At 48.7% G+C, this 27,871-nt stretch overlaps 1 protein-coding gene across 1 annotated transcript; it reads right to left on the reverse strand.

The window, feature by feature from the left end:
- Positions 1-198: 198 nt before the first annotated feature.
- USP42 (ubiquitin specific peptidase 42) lies at positions 199-27,143 on the reverse strand. The gene is made up of 17 exons (XM_056866212.1): positions 27,082-27,143; positions 18,500-18,746; positions 16,990-17,190; positions 16,672-16,782; positions 16,029-16,131; positions 15,838-15,905; positions 15,654-15,724; positions 14,340-14,422; positions 13,330-13,441; positions 12,783-12,923; positions 9,478-9,578; positions 7,703-7,853; positions 6,399-7,151; positions 4,773-4,864; positions 1,558-3,036; positions 999-1,315; positions 199-293 (listed from the first exon to the last, which is right to left on the reverse strand). Exons 2-17 carry the CDS (start codon positions 18,735-18,737, stop codon positions 199-201), a joined length of 4,116 nt encoding a protein of 1,371 aa, XP_056722190.1. The 5' UTR covers positions 18,738-18,746; positions 27,082-27,143.
- Positions 27,144-27,871: the final 728 nt, after the last annotated feature.

Genomic DNA, 27,871 nt, shown 5'->3' on the forward strand with positions numbered 1-27,871 from the left:
TTACATGAGAAGGAGCCTTCCGCAAACCAGCTTAAATAACTCTGCCATCACGGGAAGATTTATCAGTCTACAGGCATCCAGTTAACCACTGAGAGGCTGGCAGGGAGGGTGGGTGAAGCATCTCCAGTTAAAAATACTAATAATAATGTTCCCGACGAGCTTGGCCTGTTTTGTGCCTCAATAAAACAATTACCACGCTTACCATCTTGTTTCCTCTTTATATGGAAAGTCATTGTTTGAAGACTTAGGGACTGTCCAGCTGCGGTCTTTATGAAAAGGTGCCTCCGTAGCAGCTGAAACACAGTAAACGTTCACGTTGAACCAAAATAATAATAATAATGAATTCCCAACAAGCAGGTGGTATCCGGAGGGTTGTCTGAATCGGGCTCTGTAAAATGTCCTTCTCCTCCACAGCTTCTGGCAGCACTTACTCCAGCCACTCCTCTGCTATAGTTTAGGAACAAACCAAGTTTGCAGCACAGTCCCACCGAGCTCCTCCCTCTCTGCTGTCCTGACAATTTCAGCGCTTTGTTACCTTTCGGTTGGTCCTAATAAAAGACATTGCACTCTCGTGTGTGTGTTGTTGTATTCAGTAAAAGTGTATGCTGCCTCTCCAGAGACCCAGGTGCCCAAACTCGGTCATGCCTTTGAGCAAAGCTTAAACTGTGGGCCGTGACCCCATATGGGGTCGCATAACAATGCGGGGGGTGGGTTGGCAAAAATAAATGGTAACATTATACCAAAGAATTGTTTTAAAATAAATTTCTTTATGATTTATTATCGGTAAATGTTTTGATTTGTATACCTATTTTATATACCTATACACCGGGGGTCGCATAAAACTTTCTTGAACGAGTGGAAAAAATTTAAGAAGCCCTGCCTTAGAGGACTGGGAAGAGAAAGGGTTGTCTTATAGGTGGAGAGGCAATCTTCCGGGGGGCGGGGGGTTTCCACTGACTCTCTCTCCTCTTCACCCATAGGGTGTCCCAGTCTCTTACCAACATGGTGATCTGTAGTGAAGCAGTAGCCTCCTGTGTCTCCACCTTCTACACATTTTGATTTCCAGCAGGCCGCAGCCGCTCCGTCTCGGGGCTGGCCGCCGCTTTTCTGACAATCCCCCGATAATGCTTTGGCCATATCCCAAGTCTTGAGGCCGCCGGCTTCCGCGCCGGTCGGCTTCGGGAGGCGGGGCGCCAGAGGCCCGTCGCAGCTTTCCGATCTTTTGGCACGCTTCTTCTTTTTCTTCTTCTTCTTCTTGTGTTTGTGGGCCTCCGCCTCGGAGCCCGACGCGGAGGGATCCAAGTCCTGGTGATGCCTGAAGAAAAACGGGAGCAAGGTTAACAGGAAAATCTACGGGGTGATGCTAAACACCCCACTTGCCTTCCCCAGAGAGCTGCTGCCAGTTAAGAGCAGGCTACTGTGACCCGGATAGACCAAGGGTCTGTCTCGGTAAGAAGGCAGCTTCAAGAGTGTTCCCGCCTGCCCCACCCTATGACAAGCAAATGAAAGAAAAAGACATTTATGGAAGAGCCGGGGGGGCTTTCTCTGGCCACTGACCTGTAATCTCGCTCTCTGTGTTTATCTTTTGACTTTTTCTTCTTCTTTGACTTCTTGCGCTTTCGGCTTTTCTGCTCCTCAAGAGGTTCACTTGGCGAGCTCCGCCGGCATTTCTTTTCGGGGTTGCTGTCGCTGCCCTCCAGACTGGGGGATTTCCTTTTCCTCTCCTTCAGATGTTCAGCTGCTGGATGCAAACCGTGCTCCTCCGCCAGGGGCACCTCTCTCCCGTGGGGATATTTCTCCGGGTGCTGGGAGGGAACTGGACAGCGGTACACGTCCGCTTTCGAACTGCCGTCATGGTATCTCTCTCTTTCCTTCGCTGCTGGGTCGTAAGTCCATCTGCTTTTGTGAGAATAATCTCTATACGGTTTACTGTAAATGTGACTTGATTTGCTATAGTCCCTCTCATCATGACAGAATTTTCTATCCTGGCTTCTCCTCGCTATGTGGGAAGAATAATAGTAGTTGTTGGGTCGGTATTTTTCCCATCTCCTTGGGGTATCTTGATGATAATTCATTCTGCCCCACGATGGCTCCCCTTTCCAGGGGCAATACCGGCTCCTTTCGAGATCTGTTTTCCCTCTACTGCGAGATCTGGAATGCGGGTACTTCCCTAAACTTCGCCCAGGTTCAGGGCTCGAGGGGAACCGGTACTTGTTTCCATTGTAGTACTCTCTTCTCGAATACTCCTGCTTCGTTTGCTCTCTGCTGTAGGAACGCCTTTTCTTGTGGTGATGCCCGTCCATCTGGCCGTGGCTGGCCTCCCGCTCTTCGCTTTCCGAGCACTCCCTCTTGCCGCGGTAGTGCTCTCTGTCCGTTTTTTTGGAAGAGCAAACTTTCTCCTTCAGCGGGGAATGGGGCTTTGGCTCCGGCCTTTCCGCGTTTTCTCCGAGACCTTCGTGCCCATCCCCGTCCTTCGGACTCTGGTTCCCTGTGCCCGTGTCAAGCCTGGTGGTGGAAGCCTCCTCCGGAAGTGGGGCGTCCACAGCATTCTTCACGCTGTTCTGCGCTTCTTGGCTTTTCTCTACCCCATTCAGAGCAACTGCCTTGATGGGACGGCACTCGGCATCAGACTTTCCAAAAGGGCTCTGAGCTGGTTTTTCTACTTCCTCAGGGGTCCCTCTGACGTGCACGGGGCTCTTTTTCAAAGTAGCGGACCCTTCTTTTGGTCCTCTTGTTTTTGCTGGGTGATCCTCTGGGTCACCTTCTATAGGGAATTCCACTTCTGCTTCAAGGGACTTTAACGGAGGGTCACACTGCCCGCTGCTATCGAGATGCGAGTTTAGCGTTTCTGCAGCAACACTTTCACAGGAGTCGACTTTGGTAGAAACGGGGTCGGAAGGAGCTGGGGGATCCTGGACGCTGCCGAGAAGGTTGGTGAGGATCTTGACAGCCTTGTCGCAGGGAATTCTCTTACCAGCATCGCCCGAGGATTCCAAACAGCTGTCCTCTTCAGAGGTTTTCTCTTTTCCGCTTGCACTGCACACAAGAAAATTAAATATCAGGTGGGTAGCCATGTTGGTCTGCTGCACCGAATCATAGAGTTGGAAGTGGCCATACAGCCCATCTATTCCAACCCCCTGCTTAATGCAGGATCAGCCTAGAGCATCCTGACAACTGTTTGTCCAGCCTCTGCTTGAAGACTGCCAGTGAGGGGGAGCTCACCACCTCCCTAGGTAGCTGATTCCACTGTCAAACAATGCTTACCGTTAAAAAATTTTTTTCCTAATATCCAGCCGGTACCTTTCCGCCCGCAATTTAAACCCATTATTGTGAGTCCTATCCTCTCGCAGAAGAGCAAGACTTGAGTCCCAGTAACACCTTAAAGACCAACGGCGTGGGGTAGTGGTTAAGAGCGGTGGATTCTAATTTGGAGAACCAGGTTTCATTCCCCACTCCTCCACATGAGCAGCGGACTCTAATCTGGTGAACCGGGTTTGATTCCCCACTCCCTCCACATGCACCCTGCTGGGTGACCTTGGGCTAGTCACAGTTCTCTCTCTCGGCCCCACCTACCTCACAGGGTGTCTGTTGTGGGGAGAGAAAGAGAAGGTGATTGCAAGCCGGTTTGAGACTCCTTAAAGGTAGAGAAAAAACCCTTCTTCAATATCTCCAGGGAATAAGGTTTTCAGTCAAAGCTTCCTTTGATCTCTGACGCTTATACCCTGAAAATCTCGTCGGTCTTTAAGGGACCACTGGACTCAAATCAAGAAAATTAAGCTTTCTTAACGGTAGTCAGGAAGGGAGATGCATAGCAAGTGGCGTAAACTTTAAGACATCCACTACATATAGGCAAGAGTGCCAAGAAGATCCCCATGGCGCAGAGTGGTAAGCTGCATTACTGCAGTCCAAGCTCTGCTCACAACCTGAGTTCAATCCCGACGGAAGTCTGTTTCAGATAGCTGGCTCAAGGTTGGCATGAGCTAATGAATCAACAGAGCCAGAAAAGCAAGGACAGGTCCTGTCTGGGTATGGTGTATTCAAAATCCTGCCCTGCATAACCATAGAGGGGTTAGCATTCAGTCTAGCTAAACAGAAGGCTCTAGAAAGACGAGGAGTTATCAAATAGTAAGTATAAGCGGGCAAACCGCGTGGTGGTGGTGTTCCAAAAAACTGAGATGAACAAACGCGGCGAGCATGAAAAGTAGTGCTGTTATAATCGAGCTCTTTAATGCGCTTTTTAATTTTGGTGAAACCTTCAGTTTTTCCAAGATCTAATAACATATCCTGCGAGAAGCCCAACAATGACAATTTCTCATCTAAGATTTTTTTCCCCTATGAGGATTTAAAAGGGTCATGTTTCAGAGAAGCTTAGAGCCCCTCAGTGCTAAAGTGCACCTTAAATTGTATCTTAAAGGCAGCCAACTACGCCCTGGCTTCAAGTGACATTTAGCCTTCCTGACAAACCAAAATGTATTCGAACGTGCGCTGCAGGTCGAGAGGAAAAAATTTCTGGGAGGGGGTGACCTTGCGTGCATCCTGAGCAGAGAAGGGCACCGAAAAATATGGGCTGAAGTGCCAAGTGGCCCTTGCAGAGATGTTTTTCCCCAAGTTTTCCAGTAAGCGTTAAAAAAAATGGATATGAAACTATGAAACCGTACCAGATGACGAAAGCACAGCTGGACAGTGTTCCACGTAGACTTCTGAAGCCCTTGCGTAGTCTTCTAACACCCTTTCTAATGAAAATGCATTTGGAAAAGGCAATATTGTTGTACCTTGTTTCTTCTGGTGATGTTTTCAGTTGATTGTATCTGAAGGAGTCCAAGACCCTGTCTTCGGGGACCGGGGGCAAAGCGGTGGGTGGTCCCTATCGGTAAAATCAGAAAGGGTTAATGGACATGCAGAACCAAAGCAAACTATCGAAGATGGCATGCTGCAGAATCCTGCCAAGAGCAAAGCATATGGACGCCACCACGGTTTTGCACAACCCGCAACGGTCAAACCCAGGCTCCCACTGGGAAGCGAAACCATGTTACATATTGACGTTATTTACAGTCCGCCTTTCTCAATGGGACTCAAGGCAGATCACGCCGTCTGAGTACAGTCAGTCAAGGTGAAACATCCAATAGAAAACGCGATAGGATTTGACGTGCGGAAGCCCAGCTTTAACTTTAACGTGATGCGTTAACCGAAAGCAAAAATTACATGGCAGGAGAGCCTACTTACGGCAACACACAGTGCGAACTATTAGTTAAGCGAAGAACCCAGTCAGTGCTCAGCAGACTCCGTGAGGGTGCAGGTACAATACAGAACCATGCTCATACAGAGCCAACGTGGTGTAGTGGTTAAGAGCGGTGGTTTGGAGCGGCGGACTCTGATCTGGAGAACCGGGTTTGATCCCCGCCTCTCCACATGAGCGGCGGAGGCTAATCTGGTGAACTGGATTTGTTTCCCCAGTCCTACACACGAAGCCAGCTGGGTGATCTTGGGCTAGTCACAGCTCGCTTAGAGCTCTCTCAGCCCCACCTACCTCACAGGGTGTCTGTTGTGGGGAGGGAAAGATGATTGTAGGCCGGTTTGAGTCTCCCTTAAGTGGTAGAGAAAGTCAGCATATAAAAACCAACTCTTCTTCTTCCTTCTTCAATGCCCGAGAGTCACCACAGAATCCCATGGGCTGTGCTTCACACCACTCAGAACCATCCTGAACATTATGACCTGCCGCCTGCACAAATAAGGTGTGTGCAGACGCAACTACACAACTTCCCCACATTTCTTTCCTCCCATTTCTACCCCACCTGTCCTCTGAGGAGCTCAGGCCAGTGTGCACAGTTCTATCTACCCGTTCCCTCTATTTTTAACCATGTGAAAATACTCGGAGGTAGGTCAGACAGACACAGCAACTGTCTAAAAAAGAAGAGTTGGTTTTTATATGCCGACTTTCTCTACCACTTAAGGGAGAATGAAACCGGCTTACAATCACCTTCCCCTCCCCACAACAGACACCCTGTGAGGTAGGTAGGGCTGAGACAGCTGTGACTAGCCCAAGGTCAACCAGCTGGCTTTGTGTGTAGGAGTGGGGAAACAAACCCAGTTCTCCACATCAGAGTCCACCGCTCCAAACCACTGCCCTTAACCACTATACCACGCTGGCTCTGTTAAAGGTCTCCTTTCTTCCCCCTGGATAAACAGACCACTGTATTGATAGCCGCACACCTGACACAAGTTCCTCAGGTTTCCGAGCCCGTATGTCCTGGAACCATCTCCCTAGAAGCCACCCTCACAAACGAAAAAAGGGTGGGGGAGGAATTAATGCTAGAAAGCGTGGTTTCTTGTGCGCCCATCCTTTCTTACAAGGAACTCAGAGAGCCTGCCAAAGGAACCACAGCAGAAACGAAACTCACTTTCCCATGCAATCCGTTGGCTTTCGAGAATGGATTTTCTGCAGATTTCACCGGCTTGACTTGGCAAGCGGCTTCCTCGGGGGGCAGCCCGTTTTCTTTCGGAGCCTCATCGACACTAATAGCACCATTGACAGCGACGTTTTTGGGTGGCTCGCGTGGCGGTGGCGCCACCTCCTCTTCAGCACTGTGACAGGATGCACAAGAGCTTTCCGATGCACCAGCCGCGCTTCCTGTCGGGATGCCGTTGAAAGGCTTGGAGTGGCCATTTTCCATCACCAGCCCCTTGGGCTCCTCATCGGAGTCTTCCGAAGATTCAGCTCCGTACGGGACCAAGGTGCTCGGGTTCAGCTTGGGCTTGCCGTTCACCACTGGTGTGGAACACGTTTCGCCGGGGGGCGGTGGCGGCTTGGGAGTCCTGTTAGCAGCCGAGACGGCGGACGCGCTTGAGGTAGACTGCACCGCGGAAGGGTTGGAAACAGTTGAGGATGGGGCCGGCTTGCTGGGGTTCTCCGCCAAGCAGCTGTTGTGAGAGGTGGTTTGGCGAGCGGACAGCTTGTTAATACTGATGGTTATTTTCTGCTTTTTCGAAGGGTCAGGAGTGGTCGTCGCCGGCGGCCTGTTAATCGTCCAGTTTGGGAGGGAGGTGGCCTGGGGGGCGGAGGACGGTCTGTTGAGGGGCACATTACTAGGGCTGGCCACAGAACTGCTGGGCGTTTCCTTCAGTGATCCAGTTCCATTCAGGTGATTTGTATTCTGCAATTATTTAAGAAAAAAAGATGACGACTTTGGGAAGGCAGGAAAAATGGACAACATTCCAATTTTGTTAGGCTTTTTAAAAAAAAGAAAACATGACCCCCTTGTTCCATTCATACATAACACGAAGTCAAAGCTCAGCATTACACGGGTTCCTCCCCATCCGCAAATCCCCGGCCTTGGATGCGACCCCTCAAGGGCAGCAATCTAATAAATTTATTTCCAGGCTGGAGCAGCTCTGCGTAGCATTGTGGTGTTTAGGAAGCAAGGCTGTGGGTAAAACCCCGGCCTGCTGGTTGCCTTGCTTTGTACCACCGTGTTAAGGGGAGGGGCTGTGGCTCAGTGGTAGAGCCTCTGCTTGGCATGCAGAAGGACCCAGGTTCAATCCCCGGCATCTCCAGTTAAAGGGACTAGGAAAGTAGGTGATGTGAAAGACCTCTGCCTGAGACCCTGGAGAGCTGCTGCCAGTCTGAGTAGATAATACTGACTTTGATGGACCAAAGGTCTGATTCAGTAGAAGGCAGCTTCATGTGTTCAGAAGAGAGGATTACCTTCATCAGGTGTGGCGGGAGCTGCGGCCCAATAAAACCTGGTGCCGTTTGCTTGTTCACCACCCGCTGGTTGATCACTGGCCGGGGAGAAGACTGCCCAGGGGCGTGAGCGGAATGCATGTGTTCGCCGCCGTTCTTCACATCGTGGGACCTGGCCGAGAACATCACAAACGACCTGTGTTAACCAAACTCTGCAGTCATCCTGGAACTTCGGTGGTGCTCTCCAACAGCACTGTTAGATCTCCCTCTCCCCCTGCCTTAATTTTCTTCCAAGATCAGAATGGTTTAACCTCAGCCACCCTGTGAGGTAGGCTAGGCCTGACCCAGAGAGAAAACCAAGGAGAAGAGTTGGTTTTTATATGCCGACTTTCTCTGCCACTTAAGGAAGAATCAAACCGGCTTACAATCGCCTTCCCTTCCCCTCCCCACAACAGACACCCTGTGAGGCAGGTGGGGCTGAGAGAGCTCTAAGAGAGCTGTGACTAGCCCAAGGTCAACCAGCTGGCTTCGTGTGGAGGAGTGTGGAAACAAATCCAGTTCACCAGATTAGCCTCTGCCGCTCATGTAGAGGAGTGGGGAATCCAACCTGGTTCTCCAGATCAGACTCCACCGCTCCAAACCACCACTCTTAACCAGTACACCATGCTGGCTCTCACAGTACAATACAGTTATCACAGTATGGACTGCCCACTTCCAGGCTCAACACTCCTGCAGATATCGGCTTTGCTCTAAAGCGAAACCCTCCTAGTTGCTCTGGCAGTTGACCACAGCCGAAGGAGCGTGCGGAGGTGGTGGTGGAATGATTTGCAGTTTTTCAGAATTACGTGAACAAAGCACTGAGACACAATCTGTAACGTGATACCTGAACCACAAGCTCAATAAGATTTATGACAAGCATTTTTTAACCGCCAGTGTGGTGTAGTGGTTAAGAGCGGTGGTTTGGAGCTGCAGACTCTGATCTGGAGAACCGGGTTTGATTCCCCCACTCCTCCACATGAAGCCAGCTGGGTGACCTTGGGCTAGTCACACTCTCTCAGCCCCACCTACCTCACAGGGTGTCTGTTGTGGGGAGGGGAAAGGAAGGCGATTGTAAGCCGGTTTGATTCTTCCTTAAGTGGCAGAGAAAGTCGGCATATAAAAACCAACTCTTCTTCTTGCCAGAAAGCATTAAACTGATTAGACGGGTTTTTGTTATTTACAGTGGAAGGGTCTTTGCATCCAGAAGACCCAGTGCGGATTAGAGGTTAGAGCAGGGGTGTCAAACATAAGGCCGTGGGCCGTATCTGGCCCCTTGAGAGCTCTTATCCGGCCCACGAGCCACCCCCCCCCCCTCCACTCTCGATCTGGGCTGGTGAGGCATGGCCCGGCCCAGTGACATTTATGTCATAGCCAGCCCTTGTAACAATTTAGTTCGACACCCCTGGGTTAGTGTCACACTAAGATCTGGGAGACCCAGGTTCAAATCCCCACTCTGCCAAGGAAGCTTGCTGGGTGACCTTGAGCCCATCACAGACACTCAGCCTAATCTACCTCACAGGGTTGTTGGGAGGATAACTAGGGAAGAGGTGAATGATGGAAGCTGCTTTGGGGGGAGAGACAGGATATAAATACTAGAATACTGGACTCCTAACTGCAGAGATCATCTTACAGATATATACAGGGCCACAATTGAAGTTTTGATATGCTAACATTTACGCAAAATCGCTTTTACAAAGACTAACAAAGAGCCGACTCCTTAGCTAGCTGCCGCAAAAGTCTGGAGCGTTTGACGTTACCTGATATAAAAAAGCACATAAGCTTGCTGATTCAGAACAGATCGTATGTCACTGTTTGAGACAATGGAATCGTTCATCTGGTACCACTGCCCGTTGCTGGCCTGCAGAAATGGGAGGAGAAAAGGGAACCGCCGTCTTAAATTAGTTGTAACTTTTTGCAGCGTTGGGTGTACAGTTATGGCGACCCTGGCAAGGTACTGCCGGATAGGCATTAGTACTAAAACCAAATTTTCATGCCGTCGAGAAAGTTCAAACAAATTTGCAGCAACCATGGCTAACAATAAACCATATATAGAGTTAGATGACGGTTAATATCTGTATTGTGCGATAGATTATCACAATAAATGTCACAATGCTATGAGAACATGTGAGTTCAGTTTGGAAATAGGAACCAGTATACTAAGGTCCAAATAAGGTCCATCGTTTAATTCTCTGAAGAAGAAATGGCGAAACAGGTGTGAATACCGGATCCTTGTAAAAAGGACGTAGATGGACATGTAATTAACATGAATTGCAATCCAGTCCAGGATCCTGATTTCAAATTTGCTGGGAGATCAGTAGATATATTTTCATCTTTGGACTTTACATCATTTAGACCTTCATTTGACTTTGTTTAGTCACTGGCTTGCAAGATTTGTTATTGGATGTTTATATATCTCAGAACCTTAGGGTGGCTTTCACCTCCCTAAGATTTTAAACCATGCCTTCAGCCTTTCTGACAGGGCGGTATAATAAAATCCCAAAGGAACATCGCACATGCATCTGTGGATCATTATCACCGGAGGACATTTTTCATTATGTGCTATTATGTCCGTTGTATAGTGAGCCTGGAGCCAAATCCTTGGATGGAATTTTGAAGGGAGTAAATTTTTGTTCTGAAATCGATAAATTGGTGTGTTTTTTAACTCTCTGACTCTGATTCGCATGTCACCTTCAGAATGTCTCAATTTGCTATTGCGGCCAGGAAGATTAGAGCTCTTGAAGCTTTAAAGAAAATTTTTGTATAGGAAAGCAAATGAGTGCGATCTTTAATAGAGATTTTGTATGAAATCGTTTTTATCCAGGCAATGTATATTGATGCAATTTTATCCCTTTTTTTGGCTTTTTGTACATATGTAAGGATATTTTGTAACGGCCTACGGCTAAACAAATAAATGAATTCTTCTTCTATTGGATGTTTATATGGGCATTTCATAGCACTGTGACATTTACTGTCATAGGCAGGCGTTAGTAAGCGTCAAGGCAGCCAATATCTGAAGCCCGCGAGGGAAGCGTACGGACCCCCAGCTCCAAACCTAGAGCAGGCTTAGCAGCCAGGGAACAGTAGCTGTGAAGCAAAAAACCACTGTTGGTAGGAACCAGTTTCTTCTCCTTCCCCCCCATCCCATTTTCACTCAAGGAAAGAAAAAAAAAGACTTTCTACCCTTGGCCCAAATAGAGACTGCCATCTAGTGGAAGGAAGGTACAGAACACGTTTGTACTATCGGGGGTCCTCAACCTTTTTGAGCCTGTGGGGCACATTTGGAATGTTGACATGGCACGGTACAATGAAATCTTTTTTTTTACTATTTTTAAGGTATTTGGGCGGTTTAGCTTGGAAAGAAGGCGGTCAAGGGGAGACATGATAGAGGTCTGTAAAATTAAGCGTGGTATGAAGAGAGCGGGCAGGGAGACGCTTTTCTCCCTCTCTCGTAATACCATCTGCTGAAGCTGGAGGGGGACAGATTCAAAACAGATAAAAGGGAAGTATTTCTTCACACAGCGCATAGTTAAATTGTGCAATTCCCTGCCCCAGGATGTGGTGATGCCTGCCAACCTGAAAGGCTTTGAGAGGGAAGTGGACGTGTTCATGGAGCAGAGGGGTATCCATGGCTACTAGTAAAAATGGATACTAGTCATGATGGATACCCATTCTCCCCAGGATCAGAGGAGCATGCCAAATATATTAGGTGCTTTGGAACATAGGCAGGACAATGCTGCTGCAGTCATCTTGTTTGGGGGCTTCCTAGAGGCACCTGGTTGGCCCCTGTGTGAACAGATGGCTGGACTTGATGGGCCTTGGTCTGATCAAGCAGGGCTGTTCTTATGTTCTTAAAGTTTTGTTGATTTATCGTATGGAACCCATTAGTATCCATTCTGTCATCAGGCTTTTTGTCAACCTTGGTTACATGATTTTTCTAGGTTGAAGTTCCCCCCGTTCTTCTTTCAGTTTTGGTTTTGTTATTGAGGGGGAGTTAACCCCCCCAAGGAGTTGTCCTCTAACGGAAGAGCCAATTAAATAGCAGGGAGGCTCTTTCGGCTGGAGGAAGGCTTCAAACTTTGCTCGGTTCAGCCAGAGGATAGGGGTAAGGATCCACCCCCATGGCGGCGAAAAAATGGAGATGGGCACGGGCTGTGGCTCAGTGGTAGAGCATCTGCTTGGCATGCAGAAGGTCCTAGGTTCAGTCCCTGGCATCTCCAGTTAAAGGGACTAGGCAGGTAGGTGATGTGAAAGACCCCTGCCTGAGACCCTGGAGAGCCGCTGCTGGTCTGAGTAGACAATACTGACTTCGATGGACCAAGGGTCTGATTCAGTATAAGGCAGCTTCATGTGTTCAACCGTCTGGGTGCACAAGGCAACTGACCCCCAAAATGTGCATAGTCCGTACGGCTAAACCAGCAGCTTCAGTATCAGTCGGCTTTAGATGCACAGCCTTAATTGAATTTCTCACCATAATTAAAAGGAAAACACCCTGCCCACTAATTGATTGATTGATTTAGCATATTTATATGCTGCCTTTCTCCTGCAACACAGGATTCAAAGCGGCTTACAGACATCAAAAACAAAAATGATGAGTATAATCACTTAAAATTCTAGTATCTAGTATCTTGGCCACACCCCCATTACCTCAAAACTGGAACCCAAGAACATAAGGAAAGCCCTGCTGGATCAGACCAAGGCCCATCAAGTCCAGCAGACTGTTCACATGGTGGCCAACCAGGTGCCTCTAGGAAGCTCATAAACAAGACTGCAGCAGTTAAAGGAACCAGGCAGGTAGGTGATGTGAAAGACCCCCGCCTGAGACCCTGGAGAGCTGCTGCCAGTCTGAGTGGACAATATTGACTTTGATGGACCATGTGTTCAGGTGTCCTGCTCTGAGCTATTTGAAAGGAAGGTTGGAATAAAAATAAAGTTTGTACCGACAGTGCAGTTAAATCAGGAATCTCTTCTCTCTCGGAGCAGCAGCACCCCACACTAGAACTGCCAGTAACACAATGGGGGTTCAATCCCACAGAAGTTTTACGGCCAGAGAGAGAAAATTTACCTTGATGTAGCAGTAGTAATGACCTGCATGGCAGCTGAAGCCAGTGTGTACCAGGACTGCATATAACACATAAATAATTGGCTCTCCGTTTGGCTGGGACATGTACGGGCGGATATCCAAATATTCGGGATATTTCACTTCCTGCAACACAAATGAGAGGCGCTCATTTCCAGAAATGCTTTCAGCAGAAGGAATAATTCACTTCTCATCTAATTAAAAATCGAGATAAATGAAAGCTACGTGCAGTGTAAAAAAGGGACAATCCAGGCACAATACTGTTTTCCACAGTTCGCTAAACCACGGAACAAAGAACTGGGAAAAACGGCTCTTGAAAGCATGCATAGCGAGGCCAAAAATTTGTTTTCAATGCCAAGGGACTTGGTTGTGACCGACAGAAAGGGAATCCAAGAGCGCTGCTGATGAACCACCATCTTTTCTTTCCTACACCCGGGCACCAGAGTCGCACAGCACAGTTTTACGTGCTTCATGTGCCCGTCTGGTGCTACGAAATCTAACAGATCTCATTGTGGTACTCAAGTCTTGTTACCTTCGTGATTTTCCCGCCGCTGAAATTTGCGAACCGTTTCAGGGACAGGGTGAGAACATTTGAAGACCGATGGATCGTGAATCTCTTTGAGGCAGGAACCATCTTTTTACACCTACAACAGAGAGCAGATGGCACAACGATCACCTTCCAGGGCTATTTTCCCCCAAACGTTCCTCCAATTCCCTGAAGCTCGAATTACAGTGTGCTGTTGCCGGAAATCAGCACAGATCCAAGTTTTGGGCTTTCATAAATTTATCGCATCGTTTTGCGACAGGAGCTTCTAGAAGGAGAAAACGAAAATGGCTTGCATTTGAAAGATCTGTTTCCAGGCACAATTTAAAGTGCTGGTTCTTATCTCTAAGGCCTTAGATGTCTTGGGGCTGGGGTACTTATCCAGCCCACCAGTTCAGATCCTCTTCTCAAGCCCTGCTCTCTGTGCCTGCAGAGGTCAGGAAGGCGGTGTCAAGAGACAGGGCTTTTTTGGTGGTGGCATCTCACCTCTGGAATGCCCTCATCCTTTGAGGGTCATCTGGCACCTACTTTCCTTTGCACGCTGTGTCAAAACATTCCTCTTTACTCAGGCTTTTAACTAAGGAGTTCCATTTTTTTTTGTATGTCCTGAGGACTACTTTATCAATAGCATTTTAGACTTTGCTGTTTTATGTGCCTTTAAGCCCAGACTTGGTTTATTTATGTTATTGACTTCTAGTGATATGCTTTTATGGATGGGATGTGTTTATTGTCTGTCTTCTTGGTTTTGTTATAGTGAGCTGCCTCAAGCTGATCTGGAAAGGAGGCATACAAATTTTCTAAATCCATAAAAGAAAAATCCAAAGCAAGAGAGCACACGTTGTACTATACCATCTCAAATGACTCATGAGTGATCCATAATGCCAGCGTATGCTCTTTTGCCTGGCACGGATCAAACGCAAGCCAGATTCTTTCGAAAACTTTGCAAGACACACGGGATCAAATCAGACGGATCAAACAGAGATTTGTTTCCTTCTTACTTGCTACATTTATAAGCATTTTCGCCATCCAGTTGTTCTGGTTTGACAAACTGCTCCAGGGCTTTGTTAACACTTTGAGCTGTCTAAAAAAATAAAGAGAGAGACAGAGAGAAAGAAAGAAACAAGCCGTGAGTTCCACAAGTTTTTTAAAGGCTGATTCACAGTAGTATCTCCAGGGCTTCCTTTAAAAAGGGAACCCCTATGGCGCAGAGTGGTAACCTGCAGGACTGCAGTCCAAGCTCTGCTACCAACCTGAGTTCAATCCCGACAGAAGTCGGTTTCAGGTAGTCGGCTCGAGGTTGACTCAGCCTTCCATCTTTCCGAGGTCAGTAAAATGAGTACCCAGCTTGCTTGGGGGTAAAGGGAAGATGACTGGGAAAGGTACTGGCAAACCACCCCATAAACAAAGTCTGCCTAGGAAATTTTGGACGTGATGTCACCCCATGGGTCAGTAATGGCCCAGTGCTTGCACAGGGGACTACCTTTATTTTTTTCCCAACGTAAGGTAAAGTGTGCAACTAACTCATGGCGACCCCATAAAGTTCCACCTTGTGGGGTTTTCCAGGGAAGAGATGTTCAGAGGTGGTTTGCCGTTGCCTTCCTCTGCCTAGCAGCCCCAGTCTTCCTTGGTGGTTTCCCATCCAAGTAATAGCCTTGCTCAGCTTCTGAACTGGGACAAGATCAGGCTAGTCTGGGCTGCTAGACCTGCTACTTTTCCCAATACCCAAACGATTAAAAGTCATCAGGACGTCCAAGAACACTGCACCAGATCCATAAACACCTCCTTTACGTCCTCCCAACGCCCTCCCCCACAAACACCATAAAGTTATTTCCCCAGTTCTAAAGGGAGGCAGCGTATCTTGCCCTGACCTGGATAGCACAGGCTAGTCAGATCTCAGAAGCGAAGCAGGGTTGGCTGTGGTCAGTATTTGGTTGGGAGACCACCATGGAAGTCCAGGGTCGTGATGCAGAGGCAGGCAATGGCAAACCACCTCTGAACGTCTCTTGCTTTCAAAACCCTCCGGGCTCACCCTAAATGGGCTGCAACTTGACAGCACTTTCCACCACAACATCATATTTTGGTCGCAAAGATGAACACAGCCTTAGCAACGAGCAATATTTACCATTCTTACCATTTTCATACATGCAGTAAAGTCTTAAAGACTTTATCGAAATGGGAAAGAATGGATTCCTACATTTTGGTTTAGAGTTCAAAATAAGAGTCACTCCAAAATATTCCCCCCCTCAATGAACTTACGCTCCCATGAATGGCGTTTTAGTCACTTGCCCCCTCACAATCACAAGTTCTCATACCTTTATCTCCAATGGAATATCCAGGTAGGGATCAAAAGTATCGGAAACCCCTTTGCAGTTCATGCACTTTACTGAAATGAAAACAGAGGTGTTTAGCACAGGGCAAAGCAGTTAAGAACGGACCGTCCCGCGGCAGTCTACACCCAACGCAGTCTAAGGGGGGAAAGACATTGAAAAACCATACCTCTAGATCTCAGGTATCCTCCAAATATTTGATAAATGAGTGTAGTGGCTTGTGAGTGCCTGTCCAACCTGGAAGCAGGTTACAGAAAGAGGTGGATTACTTAAAAGGCAAAGGCCTGACGTTCAGTTTACATTCAGGGGACAAGGGTTAAAAAAAAAAAAACCCGCACGGGAATTCTGCTCACAACTCACTTGTTGCTTCCGTTCAGACATGCTTTCTGCATAGCGTCGACAGTATAGCGAAGGAATTCGTGCGCGTCTTCCTGGTTTCCGAACCGGAAATGCTTTGCTATCCCTATGCAAGTGTAGGAGATGACATTTAGCCTGACATGTCAATCTACATAAAAAAATAGCGTTGACGCCTAACAAAGAAAATTGACACGAACATAAGAACATAAGAAAAGCCATGCTGGATGGGCCCCCAAGGCCCATCAAGTCCAGCAGTCTGTTCACACAGTGGCCAACCAGGTGCCTCTAGGAAGCCCACAAGCAAGAAGACTGCAACAGCACCATCCTGCCTGCATTCCACAGCACCTAATATATCTGGCATGCTCCTCTGATCCTGGAGAGAATAGGTATGCATCATGACTAGTATCCATTTTAACTAGTAGCCATGAATACCCCTCTCCTCCATGAACATGTCCACTCCCCTTAAAGCCTTCCAAGCTGGCAACCATCACCACATCCTGGGGCAGGGAGTTCCACAATGTAACTATGTGTTGTGTGAAGAAATACTTCCTTTTATCAGGTGTATGAAGATCTCACTTTAAGCATCAATGACGTCCCCCGCCCCAAAACCCAGATTTTTTTTTTTAAAGAAGTTCACTAGGCTTACGTCTGAGGTCGTTGATGACGGCCATCGGTTTGATGATGTTGCCGGAGTTGGAAAGGGCTTGGGTGATATGCGATTGCATGGTGCACATCATACAGAAGCCTTGCTCGTGACCTGAACGGAAGAACATCCCAAATCATCACCCCACAAATCCTTGGGGCAAAGGAAGACCACGCATTGCAAACAAAACCAAGCAAAACCATTCCATCTTGGGCTGGCTCCTCCCTCTCCTCTTCCACTCACCCGCATTTGAATCTATGCTTTTTGCAGCAAACCTCACATGCTCAAAGAAAGGCGCCCCGGATGCAGAGAGGTACTCACAGGTTTTGGAGTGTTCATGGGAGAGCATGTAGTTGGCCAGAGGGGCCGTGTAGGTCAGACACTGCAGGGCGGAGTTTAGGAAACACGTGTTGCCGAGGTTCTGGAGACCAGCTCCCACCCGGTGCGTTTTTTGCCATTTCAGGCACACCTTCTCTGCCGGAAAGAGGACTTTCTGCGGTGGTGCAATGCCATCGCTGAGAGCTGCCAAAGACACATGTTCAAAAGACACTGAGAATCATTAAAATCGGGACCGAGCAGATCCTCAGACAGCTTTTCAATACCATCCTATAAGGAGTGGTTCTTTTACAAAAGAGCAATCTAGAAACCAGCCCAGAAAAACAAATGCAGATACTTCCATGTTTTTTGTCCTTGCAGTTTCCTCATTCTGAGTAATTTATGGCAAGCACCCTGATAACTTGCACAATGTTCAAAAGAAGAAGAAGAGTCGGTTTTTATATGCCGACTTTCTCTACCACAGAAGAATCAAACCAGCTTACAATCACCTTCCCTTCCCCTCCCCACAACAGATGCCCTATGAGGTAGATGGGGCTGAGAGAGCTCGAAGAGAGCTGTGACTAGCCCAAGGTCACCCAGCTGGCTTCATGTGTAGGAGTGGGGAAACAAATCCAGTTCACCAGATTAGCCTCTGCCACTCACGTGGAGGAGTGGGGAATCAAACCCAGTTCTCCAGATCAGAGCCCACCGCTCCAAACAGCTACACCACGCTGGCTTGCTTCCTTATATGAGCGGTACAAGTTTCTATGACGGATTTAACTTGCTCAGCTAAGATCTATGGTTGCTGAGCTTACTAAAGAGACACGGGACAGGCTGCTCCTACACTCCTAAATCCTCCAGGGAGAATGACCCCATAGATGCAGCTGCACAGAATCAGAGATGGCCCAATGGAGGAGAGGCTGAAGATAATTTATCTCACTGATTCAAAGCACGACTTTGGCACAACTTCCCCCTGGATGGGAACCTTGTATGGTACACGGGTCAGAATGAAGATCAGTCAGGCTGTGCACTGTGGTCCTTTAATGCACTATGCAATGTTCCTCATCGAGCCTTCAGCATTTAAAATGACAAACAAGAGAAATGCTCATCTGCAGAAGGAACTCCCGCACACAACTATTACCAGGAGGTAAAAGGTAAAGGTCCCCTGTGCAAGCACAGGGTCATTTCTGGCACATGGGGTGACGTCACTTCCTGACATTTGCTAGGCAGACTATGTTGACGGGGTGGTTTGCCAGTGCCTTCTCAGTCATCTACATTTGACCCCCAGCAAGCTGGGTACTAATTTTACCGACCTCGGAAGGATGGAAGGCTGAGTCAACCTCGAGCCGGCTACCTGAAACCAACTTCCGACAGGATCGAACTCAGGTCGTGAGCAGAGCTTGGACTGCAGTACTGCAGCTGACCACTCTGCGCCACGGGGCTCTTATTACCAGAAGCATCCCAAAAGTTTGTGCGTGAGTTCTATAAATGGGGGGGTGGGGTAGGGAGAACTTACACGGCTCTTTCTGAGCGGAGGGCTTGGATTTATCCGGAACGGATGAATTGGAATAAACGGCAGCTCCCGGCACTGGTCCCAAGGAGATCTTGTGTTTCGGAGCTTCGAGAGAAGACACAGCGCCCCACCCCGCAGCGCCTGCATCCATATCTACAGAAGCCGGCACCAGGGAGCCGAAAGGCTGCTTCTGACAGGCCGAAGGGTTGGAGGACTCAGATGCTTTGTCAACTATGGTCATTGTTCATCTCTGTAAAAAGAAAAGGGAGGGGGGAGAAACATCTTTTTGACGGGTGGCAAAGCAAGGTCAACTCGGTTTACCAAATGGCGAAGATAAGCAGTTATTCTTTTCCATTAGGCTCAGTCGCAAAAAATAAAAAGCGCCTTTCTCAAGCATAAACAACGCAGCAACGCCTCTGCCGTGTTGTTCTCTGGCAACGCAGCCACCAGTCCCACGTAGAGAGAGCTTAAGTGACACTAACCACCCCTTGCCTAACTATGCCTTGTATTTTAACGACTGCGACCCCCATTTCTACTTGAATTGCAAAGCATAAGCCTGCTCAAAACTCCTTCTACCGCACTGAAGGTTTGGAAAGAGCTTTGGGGGACGACCTTAATTTGTAAGGTGGCTGGAGACAGGGGTGTTTGGCCCTGAAAGAAACCCAGAGAAGAAAAGAATGGGATTCTTCGGGCTTTAGAAGGCAAGCACTCTTCTGTAAAACACAGTTTACAAAGATCTTTGTACCCAGGGCACTAGTGTTATGAATTGCACTGATACAAGTGGCAGGGGGGAAATGTTCATTTTTTAGTGACATATGCTCTGTTTTTAAACAAAGTTCTCCCCCCCCCCCACTGCATCATCTTCTTTCCTCCTGCAAGCTACCAGATTGCACCGCCGGACTACTTGTAATGCTTGTACAAGCCAGCCGTAAGGGTCAGGCGTCTCAGAAAGGATTCCCACATAATTTCTGCTGGCACCCCATCCACAGTCTTGTTAATTTCATTTCCCTTTTTGTCCCCCATCATCCAAGAAGAAACCTATGCGTATTTCCCATCAATATGCGATTCTTTCCCCCAGGATCTCAAGGTCAGATTTTTAGTTTCTTAATAAAAATAGCGAATCTGCACAACAGCATCCAGATCCCTGTCCTCTCAATACATTTATTTCAGGCTGCCAAAAAGGGTGGGATTGAGAACCTGAAGTAACCTAGTTGCCCTTCTGCTAAGAGAGCACATCAAATGGAATAGCCAAGGTTTCTAATGTAGGGGACCGCTGGCTCCTCTGTGGTATCTCAAACCCCTCTAAGCCCCCTCTGTGAGGGTTCACCCCGTAGAAGCCCCTCTACAGCTTGGATCACCACAAGGGCTACAAAATGGTAGCCCTTAAGGCGAACGTGGGAGACGCTTTACAACTGCGAGATTAAATAAAGCAAATTTCACAGCTTCCGTCAGCCACGCGTTCTCAGAAGTGCTTATTAAATCAGGTTTCCTTTTCAGAATGGCACAGCTCAAATTACCCATGCTGCCCCAATAGCGTAACGAAATCAGACTGGGAAAACACATCTCCGCGCTGGCGCTCAAACATGCTCAGCGTTTTACTCATTTCCTGCATGCGTCTGGCTGTTCTTTGTTCCAAACAGTGATGAAAGGGGGAGCCCTTCTTTAACATAATCCTCTCTCTCATTAACCAGGAAAAAAGTACAACTTGGTGTGTGTGTGTGTGGGGGGAAGACACAGGCAGTTGACAAAGGAGTCAGTTACAAAGTCTGCGAGGCAGGAATTCAATTGCAAGTCACCTAGCTGAAGCACTGGGCAGGCACAATCTCCTGACAGATTTGTTTATACAGGGGAAGAATGCAGCCAAAGGAAGTTGGACTCTGGGTAACCTACAGCCCAAAAGCACGATGCCAAAGCACAACCTTCCAGAGGTGCCTGAAGCAAGCCAACTCGGGAGCCAACATCTGCTCAGATAAGAGCAGCTATCAAAAGATGGAGTGTAAATCCAGGTAAAGAGCGGGGAAAGGGAGAAGGGATATCGTTTTCCTTCCTAAACAAGGGGAGGGGCTGTGGCTCAGTGGTAGAGCATCTGCTTGGCATGCAGAAGGGGCCCAGGTTCAATCCCCGGCATCTCCAGTTAAAGGGACCAGACAGGTAGGTGATGTCAAAGACCTCTGCCTGAGACCCTGGAGAGGCACTTCTGGTCTGAGTAAACTATACTGATTTTGATGGGCCAAGGGTCAGATTCAGTATAAGGCAGCTTCATGTGTTCACCCAGTCACAGCATCCAAGCACCTGTGTCCGAGGCACAGTCCGGACGGCCGTCCATCAGCAGATAAAGCTGGGTGTCATCAGCGTAATGATGACACACCAGCCCGAAACTCCAGACAAGCTGGGCAAGAGGATGCATATATATGTTAAACGACACAGGGGAGAGGATCGCACCTTGAGGCACCCCACACGCCAGAGGGTGCCACTGCGACACCTCTTCCCTAAGCGTCACTCTCTGTCCCCGACCACGGAGAAAAGAACCCAGCCACTGAAGGACTGAGCCCCGAATCCCGATGTCAGCAAGGTGGTGGTCTAAAAGATCACAGTCGACCACATTGGAGGCTGCTGACAGATCTAGTAATATCAACAGCCCCACCCCAATCCAGCTGTGCTTTGACTTTAACCGCTGAACACTTTGCCAACAACACATGTCGATATTCACCAGCGCACCCTGTAGCGGAGTTACACCTTTCTGGGGTGACGGAAGTCAATGGGCTTAGCGGGGTGCACCTCTGCTTCAGATCGCACTGTACGTCTTGCAAGAAACCCCGATAGTTTGTGCGCCACAGCAGGGTGCCGCTCACCAAGTCCCACTGCTGCGGAGTGGCCATTCATTCAAGTGGGGAGGCTCACAGGCACCCTCCAAGAATGAACGCCTCCCTGATCGGCAATTCTGTCTGTCTTCTACAGTAAGAGGGAATCGACCTCAATAGCAAAACTTGAAGGATTCAGAAGTTCCAAGCCCACCCCCCTCGCACGCCGCTGCTTGCCAGTAATTGGGAAGGACCTAAATCTAATCCAGTCACCTGCTGCTAAACAGAACTATCAGCTCCACGCCTATATCAGGTGCTGTGGACACAGGCGGGATAATGCTGCTGCAGTCGTCTTGTGGGCTTCCTAGAGGCACCTGGTAGGCCACTGTGTGAACAGACTGCTGGACTGGATGGGCCTTGGTCTGATCCAGCAGGGCTTTTTTTATGTTCTTATGTGCGTCAGTCTACCAGAGCCAGAACACAGCAAGCCACAATCCAGTTAAACACATGGAGGGGCAGTCAGGCACTTGCGTAGCAATTTACCTTAGGTGACTTGAGCAAGCGAGCCAAGAGGAATCTGAAGGCAGCCCTCCCCCCTCAGGCCAAGGATTCATATCGTCCAGCACCCTCTCTAGCCAGATGGGAAGCCCACCAGCAAAGCATGAAATTACCAGCCCTCTGCCCCACAAAAAGCAGAACCCAAAGATACACTGTCTCTGAACTCAGAGGTTCCCATGAACTATCATAGCTAGAAGCCGTCATAGACCCATCATCAATAATAATAATAATAGGAGGAGGAGTTGATTTTTATATGCCGACTTTCTCTACCACTTAAGGGAGACTCAAACCTGCTTACAATCGCCATCCCTTTCCCACAACAGACACCCTGTGAGGTATGTGGGGCTGAGATAATGTGACTAGCCTAAGGTCACCCAGCTGGCTTCTTGTGGAGGAGTGGGGAAACCAATCCAGTTCACCAGATTAGCATCCACAGCTCATGTGGAGGAATGGGGAATTGAACCCGGTTCTCCAGATCAGACTTCACCGCTCTAAACCAATGCTCTTAACAACAACACCACACTGGCTCCTTGAATTGTCTAATTTGTCTAATGCCTTTAGTGGAGGGGCTGTGGTTCCCCGGAGAGGTGGCATAAAAATATTCTAACTAAATCAACTCCCCCTGAGTAGGCCCACCAACCTCCAGCAACCCCCCCCCCCCGGAGCAAAAGCAGCGGGGAGGCAGAGCCAAACCCTGGACCAAGCCAAGGAACGCACGCCTGGTAGCCTGAGCCATCCTGCACACAGATCTCACATTTATTTGTCGAAGCATAATAAATCTTGCCTTTCCACATGTCTCAAGGCAGCTTACAATGCATAATTGTATTCAGGGTATCATTTTGTTTTATGGAGTTGGAATTTATTGTATGAAATTATACGGAATTTATTATATTATTGTGGTTTTATTATATTATTTTTATTTATTTATTATATTATTGTGCAGACGGGGAGCCTGGGTTGAAGCAAGTGGAGGTGGTCATCGGGGAACGGGCCCAGGTGAGGAGCAACTGTTTAACCTCTGGAACTGGCTCTTGTCATTTGAGCAGCTCAAGTGAAAACCTCTGCATTTCTCAGGTGTTGGCTCGTCCTTGGCAACGCCGATTGAAGGTGGGATGTCCCAGTGGAGACGTGGGGCCTGACATCGACACGTTGAGACCATGCGCAAACCGGCTCAGAGTCAACAAAAGCATCCCAGGTAAGGGCAGTCATTTTGATACCCAGCTTTGCCCGGGACCTTCTGAGAACGCGCGATGGGAAGTGAGCTACTGTGCCCTGAGCCAGACAATCTGAGAGAAAAGATAAGAACAGAGACCTGTACAGATGAAGAGGAGGAAACTAGGAGAAGCAGGGAAAAGGTAATGGGACTTTCCAGCACCTTTTATTTAGTCGATAACCCTTCACACGTTTAATGAGCACTTTTATTTCCTGTTAACAGAGGCACAGGGCTTTAGAGCCACAGGAGAGAATGCAATCCTTTATGAATCACCTCACAGACGGGATGATAAATAGCTCCAGTTCATTCTTTAGCTTCATTCCCATTGAGCAACAAGTAACTGTCCAATTTTCAGTCTCTTCTGAAGAAATTCTGAGGCCTGAACTCGTAAGAATGCTCCTTACTGTAAAAGCAAACATCCATTCTCTCTCTGTTTTATTTTAGGGAGCAGAAATTTAACAATGGGAACAACCTACCTCCAGCAGATTTTTAATCATAAATTCAGCCTTACTGTATCGAACCCCACCCCGCCTCTGTCTTTGACTGATTTATTCTGCTTCTAGCCCCATTGCTGGTCGTAAGCCTTTCATTTAGCTTCATTACGGTCCATTCCAACGAAGTTAAACTGGTCGCGTTAAACACACTTCATTCCGCCCTCGTCCCAAACAAGCAATTTACCTGCCTGGGGATGGCTGCGCATTTTCAAAGAGCGCCTTACAAAACACGCTTGTGTTTGTAATTTTATACTTTCCAGGCAGCGTTTATGCTAAGGGAGACCCATGCAGGTTTCCGGGTCACTCGACAGCCTACAAAAGAGGCTTAGGGGTTGCGGGTGTGTGTGTGGCAACCAGTCAGAGCATGTAATATCTGTAAGAGATCCGACTTCCCTCCTGGAAAGTAACATTGCCAAGGGTAGGAGGGTTTGATGCATCTCTCCCTGGGGAGGGAGGATCCTGCCCGGGAACTGAAGATGCATACTGATAGGCTTTCCCCAACTCTTGCACCTAGGAATCTATTGTGTCACCACCCTGTTCCCATTCAGAGCCACTCGGTGTCCAGAAAACATTTGTGCCGGAGCCAAGACTGATCACAAAACTCAGTGATAGGTGCCGTGGAAACATCTCTTTTGACGAGGGAAGTTTGGGACGAGGAAAGGCAAACGGGCAGGAAAAGGCGGAGAAACTACAAGGGGACAAGCCACAACTTCTATCCCACCCCCCACCCACCCCCGGTCACATTACGGCTTGATTTCCCAGATGTGGGGGGGCGAGGAGGGAAGAGAAGAGAGACTGTAAAAGAATCACTCGTTTGAGAGGCAGTGTCCATAGCAACCAAGCTAGGGAAGTAACACTATAAGAGAATGGCAGAAGACTCCTCTCTCTCTCTCTCTCTCTCTCTCCCCCCGCCCCACAACAAAAACCCAACACACAAGGGAAGGGACAAGGAAGGGGAAAGGGTAGAGAAGGAACAGCAAAAGTTTAAAAAGGGGGGGGGCTTAAAACAGACGGAGATCAAAACGCAAGGAATAATAATAGACATGGTAGCTCACTCCTGGTGGGGACGGGACAAGAGGAGGCAAGTGAATGTATGCATAACATGTGGGAATCAAACAAAGAACAGGGAGTAAGGTAATCTTCACCAGCCTGACAAACAGGAGAAGGGAAGGCGCATTCTCCCACACACAACAGGCTCTGCATGTATTCGCTAGACATTTGTATTGGGGGGCAATGACAAGAAAATAAAATGCCCTCTCCCAAAGTTCACAGGAGCCTTGTGGCATCTTACATTTTGACATCCCTCCCCAGCGTGAGCTCTGGTGGACAAAAGCCCACCCCACAGCATCTGAAGACGTGGCCTCTCATCCACAAACAAGTTTATACTAAAATACTGTTAATTTTTAAGGTCCCCCAAGACCCCTGCTTCTTCTTTGTTTATAGCAACAAACTAGCGCGGATGGACTTCTGGAATCATCTTCTCCCAAAGCTAAAACTTGAGGATGGGGGAAATAGTTCCGAAGTTTTTAAATAGTATGGGGAGGGGGGAAGTGGTGCAAAAATATTTTTGTATAGTACACTGAAAAAAGGAGATATTGCACAAATACTCATACACACACACACACACACACACACGTGTCACACAAGTTCCTATGCCATTGCATGAGTTAGTGTGTGCCTAGACAAATGTCTGTACACATGCATCTGTATTTGTGTGCAGATGCATCAGACATATACAAACCAGTGTGTTGCTATATGAGTATACAAACATTCATATGCTCGCATTTCTGCATGCTTTAGAGGTGCCTGTTGGGTCAGACCGGTGGTCTATCAAGTCCAGTGCTCTGTTTCATACAGTGGGTAACTATCAGGGCCCCCTTCCATTGCTTGTGCCAAGGTACCTGCATTATAGACATCCATATACAAGTGAATACTGGAGAGGGGGGTCTGAGGAGACTAAGGCCTGGGGGGGGTCATGCTGGATGAAAGAACGGGGGTGGGGAGATGATTTTGTTGTACTACTTTCCTGTGACCCATCTCAAGCAAGTGTCTGGAAAAGTAGCCTTCCCATTTCATAATCTTGTTTGTGTATATAGACCGCTATTTATAATCTTGTTTGTGTATACAGACCACTATTTACATGCATATCTGTGTTTACGGATGCGCGCACCCACCTATGTGACACGTGTGAACCGCGTGGCACCGCCAAAACGCAACCATTTTATTTCTGCACAAACTGTTGCGGACTAGATCCCACACCCACAGATGCCAGGGAATGGAACAGCATCCTAAAAACTGACAGGGCTTTTATCCCAGCGTCAATTCTAGCCTACAAGAGAGGCCCACTTCATCAAACGGCGCAGAGGGTGTCCTGTGGCGTTTTTAAAGGCGCTCTAAAGACATAATTCCAACATCGCCCTCTTTTTGGTAGGCAGGCACCCACCCCACTTTGCACGCGAGTGGAACCCAGTGACACCCACATGTTGTTCCAGCATCAGCCTGCCCTGGAAGCAAGGAGGCAAATGACATAACTGAAGGAGGGGAGAGTGCACATATGTGTCTGGGTGGAAATGAAACAAGGCCTCCAACTCCCCCTTCCCTTTTTTGGGGAGAGGGGGGGAAGAAGCAGATCCCCACCCCAAATTAAACAAGGCCTCCAACCCCCTCCTTTTGTTGGGGGCGGGAGAAGAAGCCCGTCCCACATTAAACATTGCTTCCAACTCCCCCTTTTTTGTTTTGGGGTGGGGAGAAGCAGACCCTCCCCTCTCAGTTTGGTTTTTCTTACGTTCTTAAACAAGGCCTCCAAGACCCCTCTCTTTTTCTGGGGAGGGGAAAACAGACACCCCCTCCCCAACATTAAACAAGGCCTCCAACTCCCCCTTTTTTCTTTGGGCGGGGGAAGCAGACCCTCCCCTCTCCCAAATTAAACAAGGCCTCCCTCCCCAACATTGCTTCCAACTCCCCTTTTTTCTTTGGGGACGGGGGGGGGAGAAGAAGCAGACCCTCCCCCTCTCCAGAATGGCTTTTCTTATGCTTCCTAAATTAAACAAGGGACCCGAGCCCACTCCCTTTTTCTGGGGAGGGGAAAGCAGACGCACACCCCTCCCCAACATTTGAAAGGGGTGGTGGTGGAAACGAACCCTCCCATCCCCTAAATCAAAGCAGGCCTCTAAGCCCCCCCCCCCACTCCCGGTGGTGGGAGGGGGGGGAAGCAGCAGCAGCAAACCCTTCCCTCCCATTCGCTGCTGCTGAAGGACCAGGCCTCCTGTCATTGAGGGAGGGGGGGATGATCTGTTTTTTGGGGGGTGGGGGGTGCCGCAGGCCTGGGGGGGGAGGGTCACCCCGGGTGAAGGGCCTGAAAGAAGGGCAGCGAGGGGGGCGGGGCGGGGCCACGCATGGGCCTAGCGGGAAGAGGAGGCGGCGGCGGGGAGGAAGGCAGCGCTCCCCCCTCGGCGGGGGGGCTCTCCTCCCCCACCCCCCCGCCTCCCGATCTCCCACCCCCCCACCCCCACAGCCTACCTGGCTCGGCGCTGCCGGGTCCCCTTGGTCTCAGCCCGGCCGCTCCTCCTCCTCCTCCCCCCTCCCTCCAGCTCCTGCTTCGCCCGTGTCGGGGAACAATGACGTCCCCCGCTCCGCCCGGCCTCCTGCATCCGGGGCCCCGCGGCCGGCGCGGCTCCCGGGTCACGCAGGGACCAGCGCCGCCCCTGCCCGGCCGCCCCCGCCGCGCGCCGCTAGGGGGCGCCGCCGGCTCCGCAACCGCTGCGGAGGTTTGAAAAGGGGGAGGAGGAGAAGGAGGGGGCGTGGCAGGGGCCGTCGCCAAAGGGCGAGGGGAGAGGGGAGGCGCAGGCGGCGCCGCAGCCTCAGGGGCCGTCAATAAATTACTAAAAATAAAATAAAATTTAGCATTTCTCTCGAAAAGGGAGGCTAAATGGCGACCTTGGTAGAGCTTTGTTTCTGAATATGTATATATGTATATGTGTGTGTATATGTGTATGTGTGTGTGTGTGTGTATGTATATATATACATATATCTACACACACATATATATATACATACACACACACATATATATATACATATATCATATACACACACACACACATATTTGTTTTGTTATGTCTGTTTCCATTTTTTAAATGATCTTATTCTTTTCTCTCCCTTTATTATTAATATTATATGATTATTGCTTATCGAAATGTATTAAACAAGGGGAAAGTATAATATTAAAATAATGACTTATAAGGATTAGAAAATATTAATACAAAGGAGATACCTTCGACAATATTTTGAGATACCAGATATTTGTAGG

The sequence above is a fragment of the Euleptes europaea genome, chromosome 21, assembly GCF_029931775.1.
Source record: "Euleptes europaea isolate rEulEur1 chromosome 21, rEulEur1.hap1, whole genome shotgun sequence".
Lineage (NCBI taxonomy): Eukaryota > Metazoa > Chordata > Lepidosauria > Squamata > Sphaerodactylidae > Euleptes > Euleptes europaea.

Coding starts and splice junctions, on each gene's coding strand:
- USP42 (XM_056866212.1), bottom strand. CDS start 18,737: ATGACCATAGTTGACAAAGCATCTGAGTCCTCCAACCCTTCGGCCTGT. Junction 7,854..9,477: donor TATGTGCTTTTTTATATCAG/GTAACGTCAAAC, acceptor GTTCTCGGCCAG/GTCCCACGATGTGAAGAACG. Junction 3,037..4,772: donor ACATCACCAGAAGAAACAAG/GTACAACAATAT, acceptor TCTTGTGTGCAG/TGCAAGCGGAAAAGAGAAAA.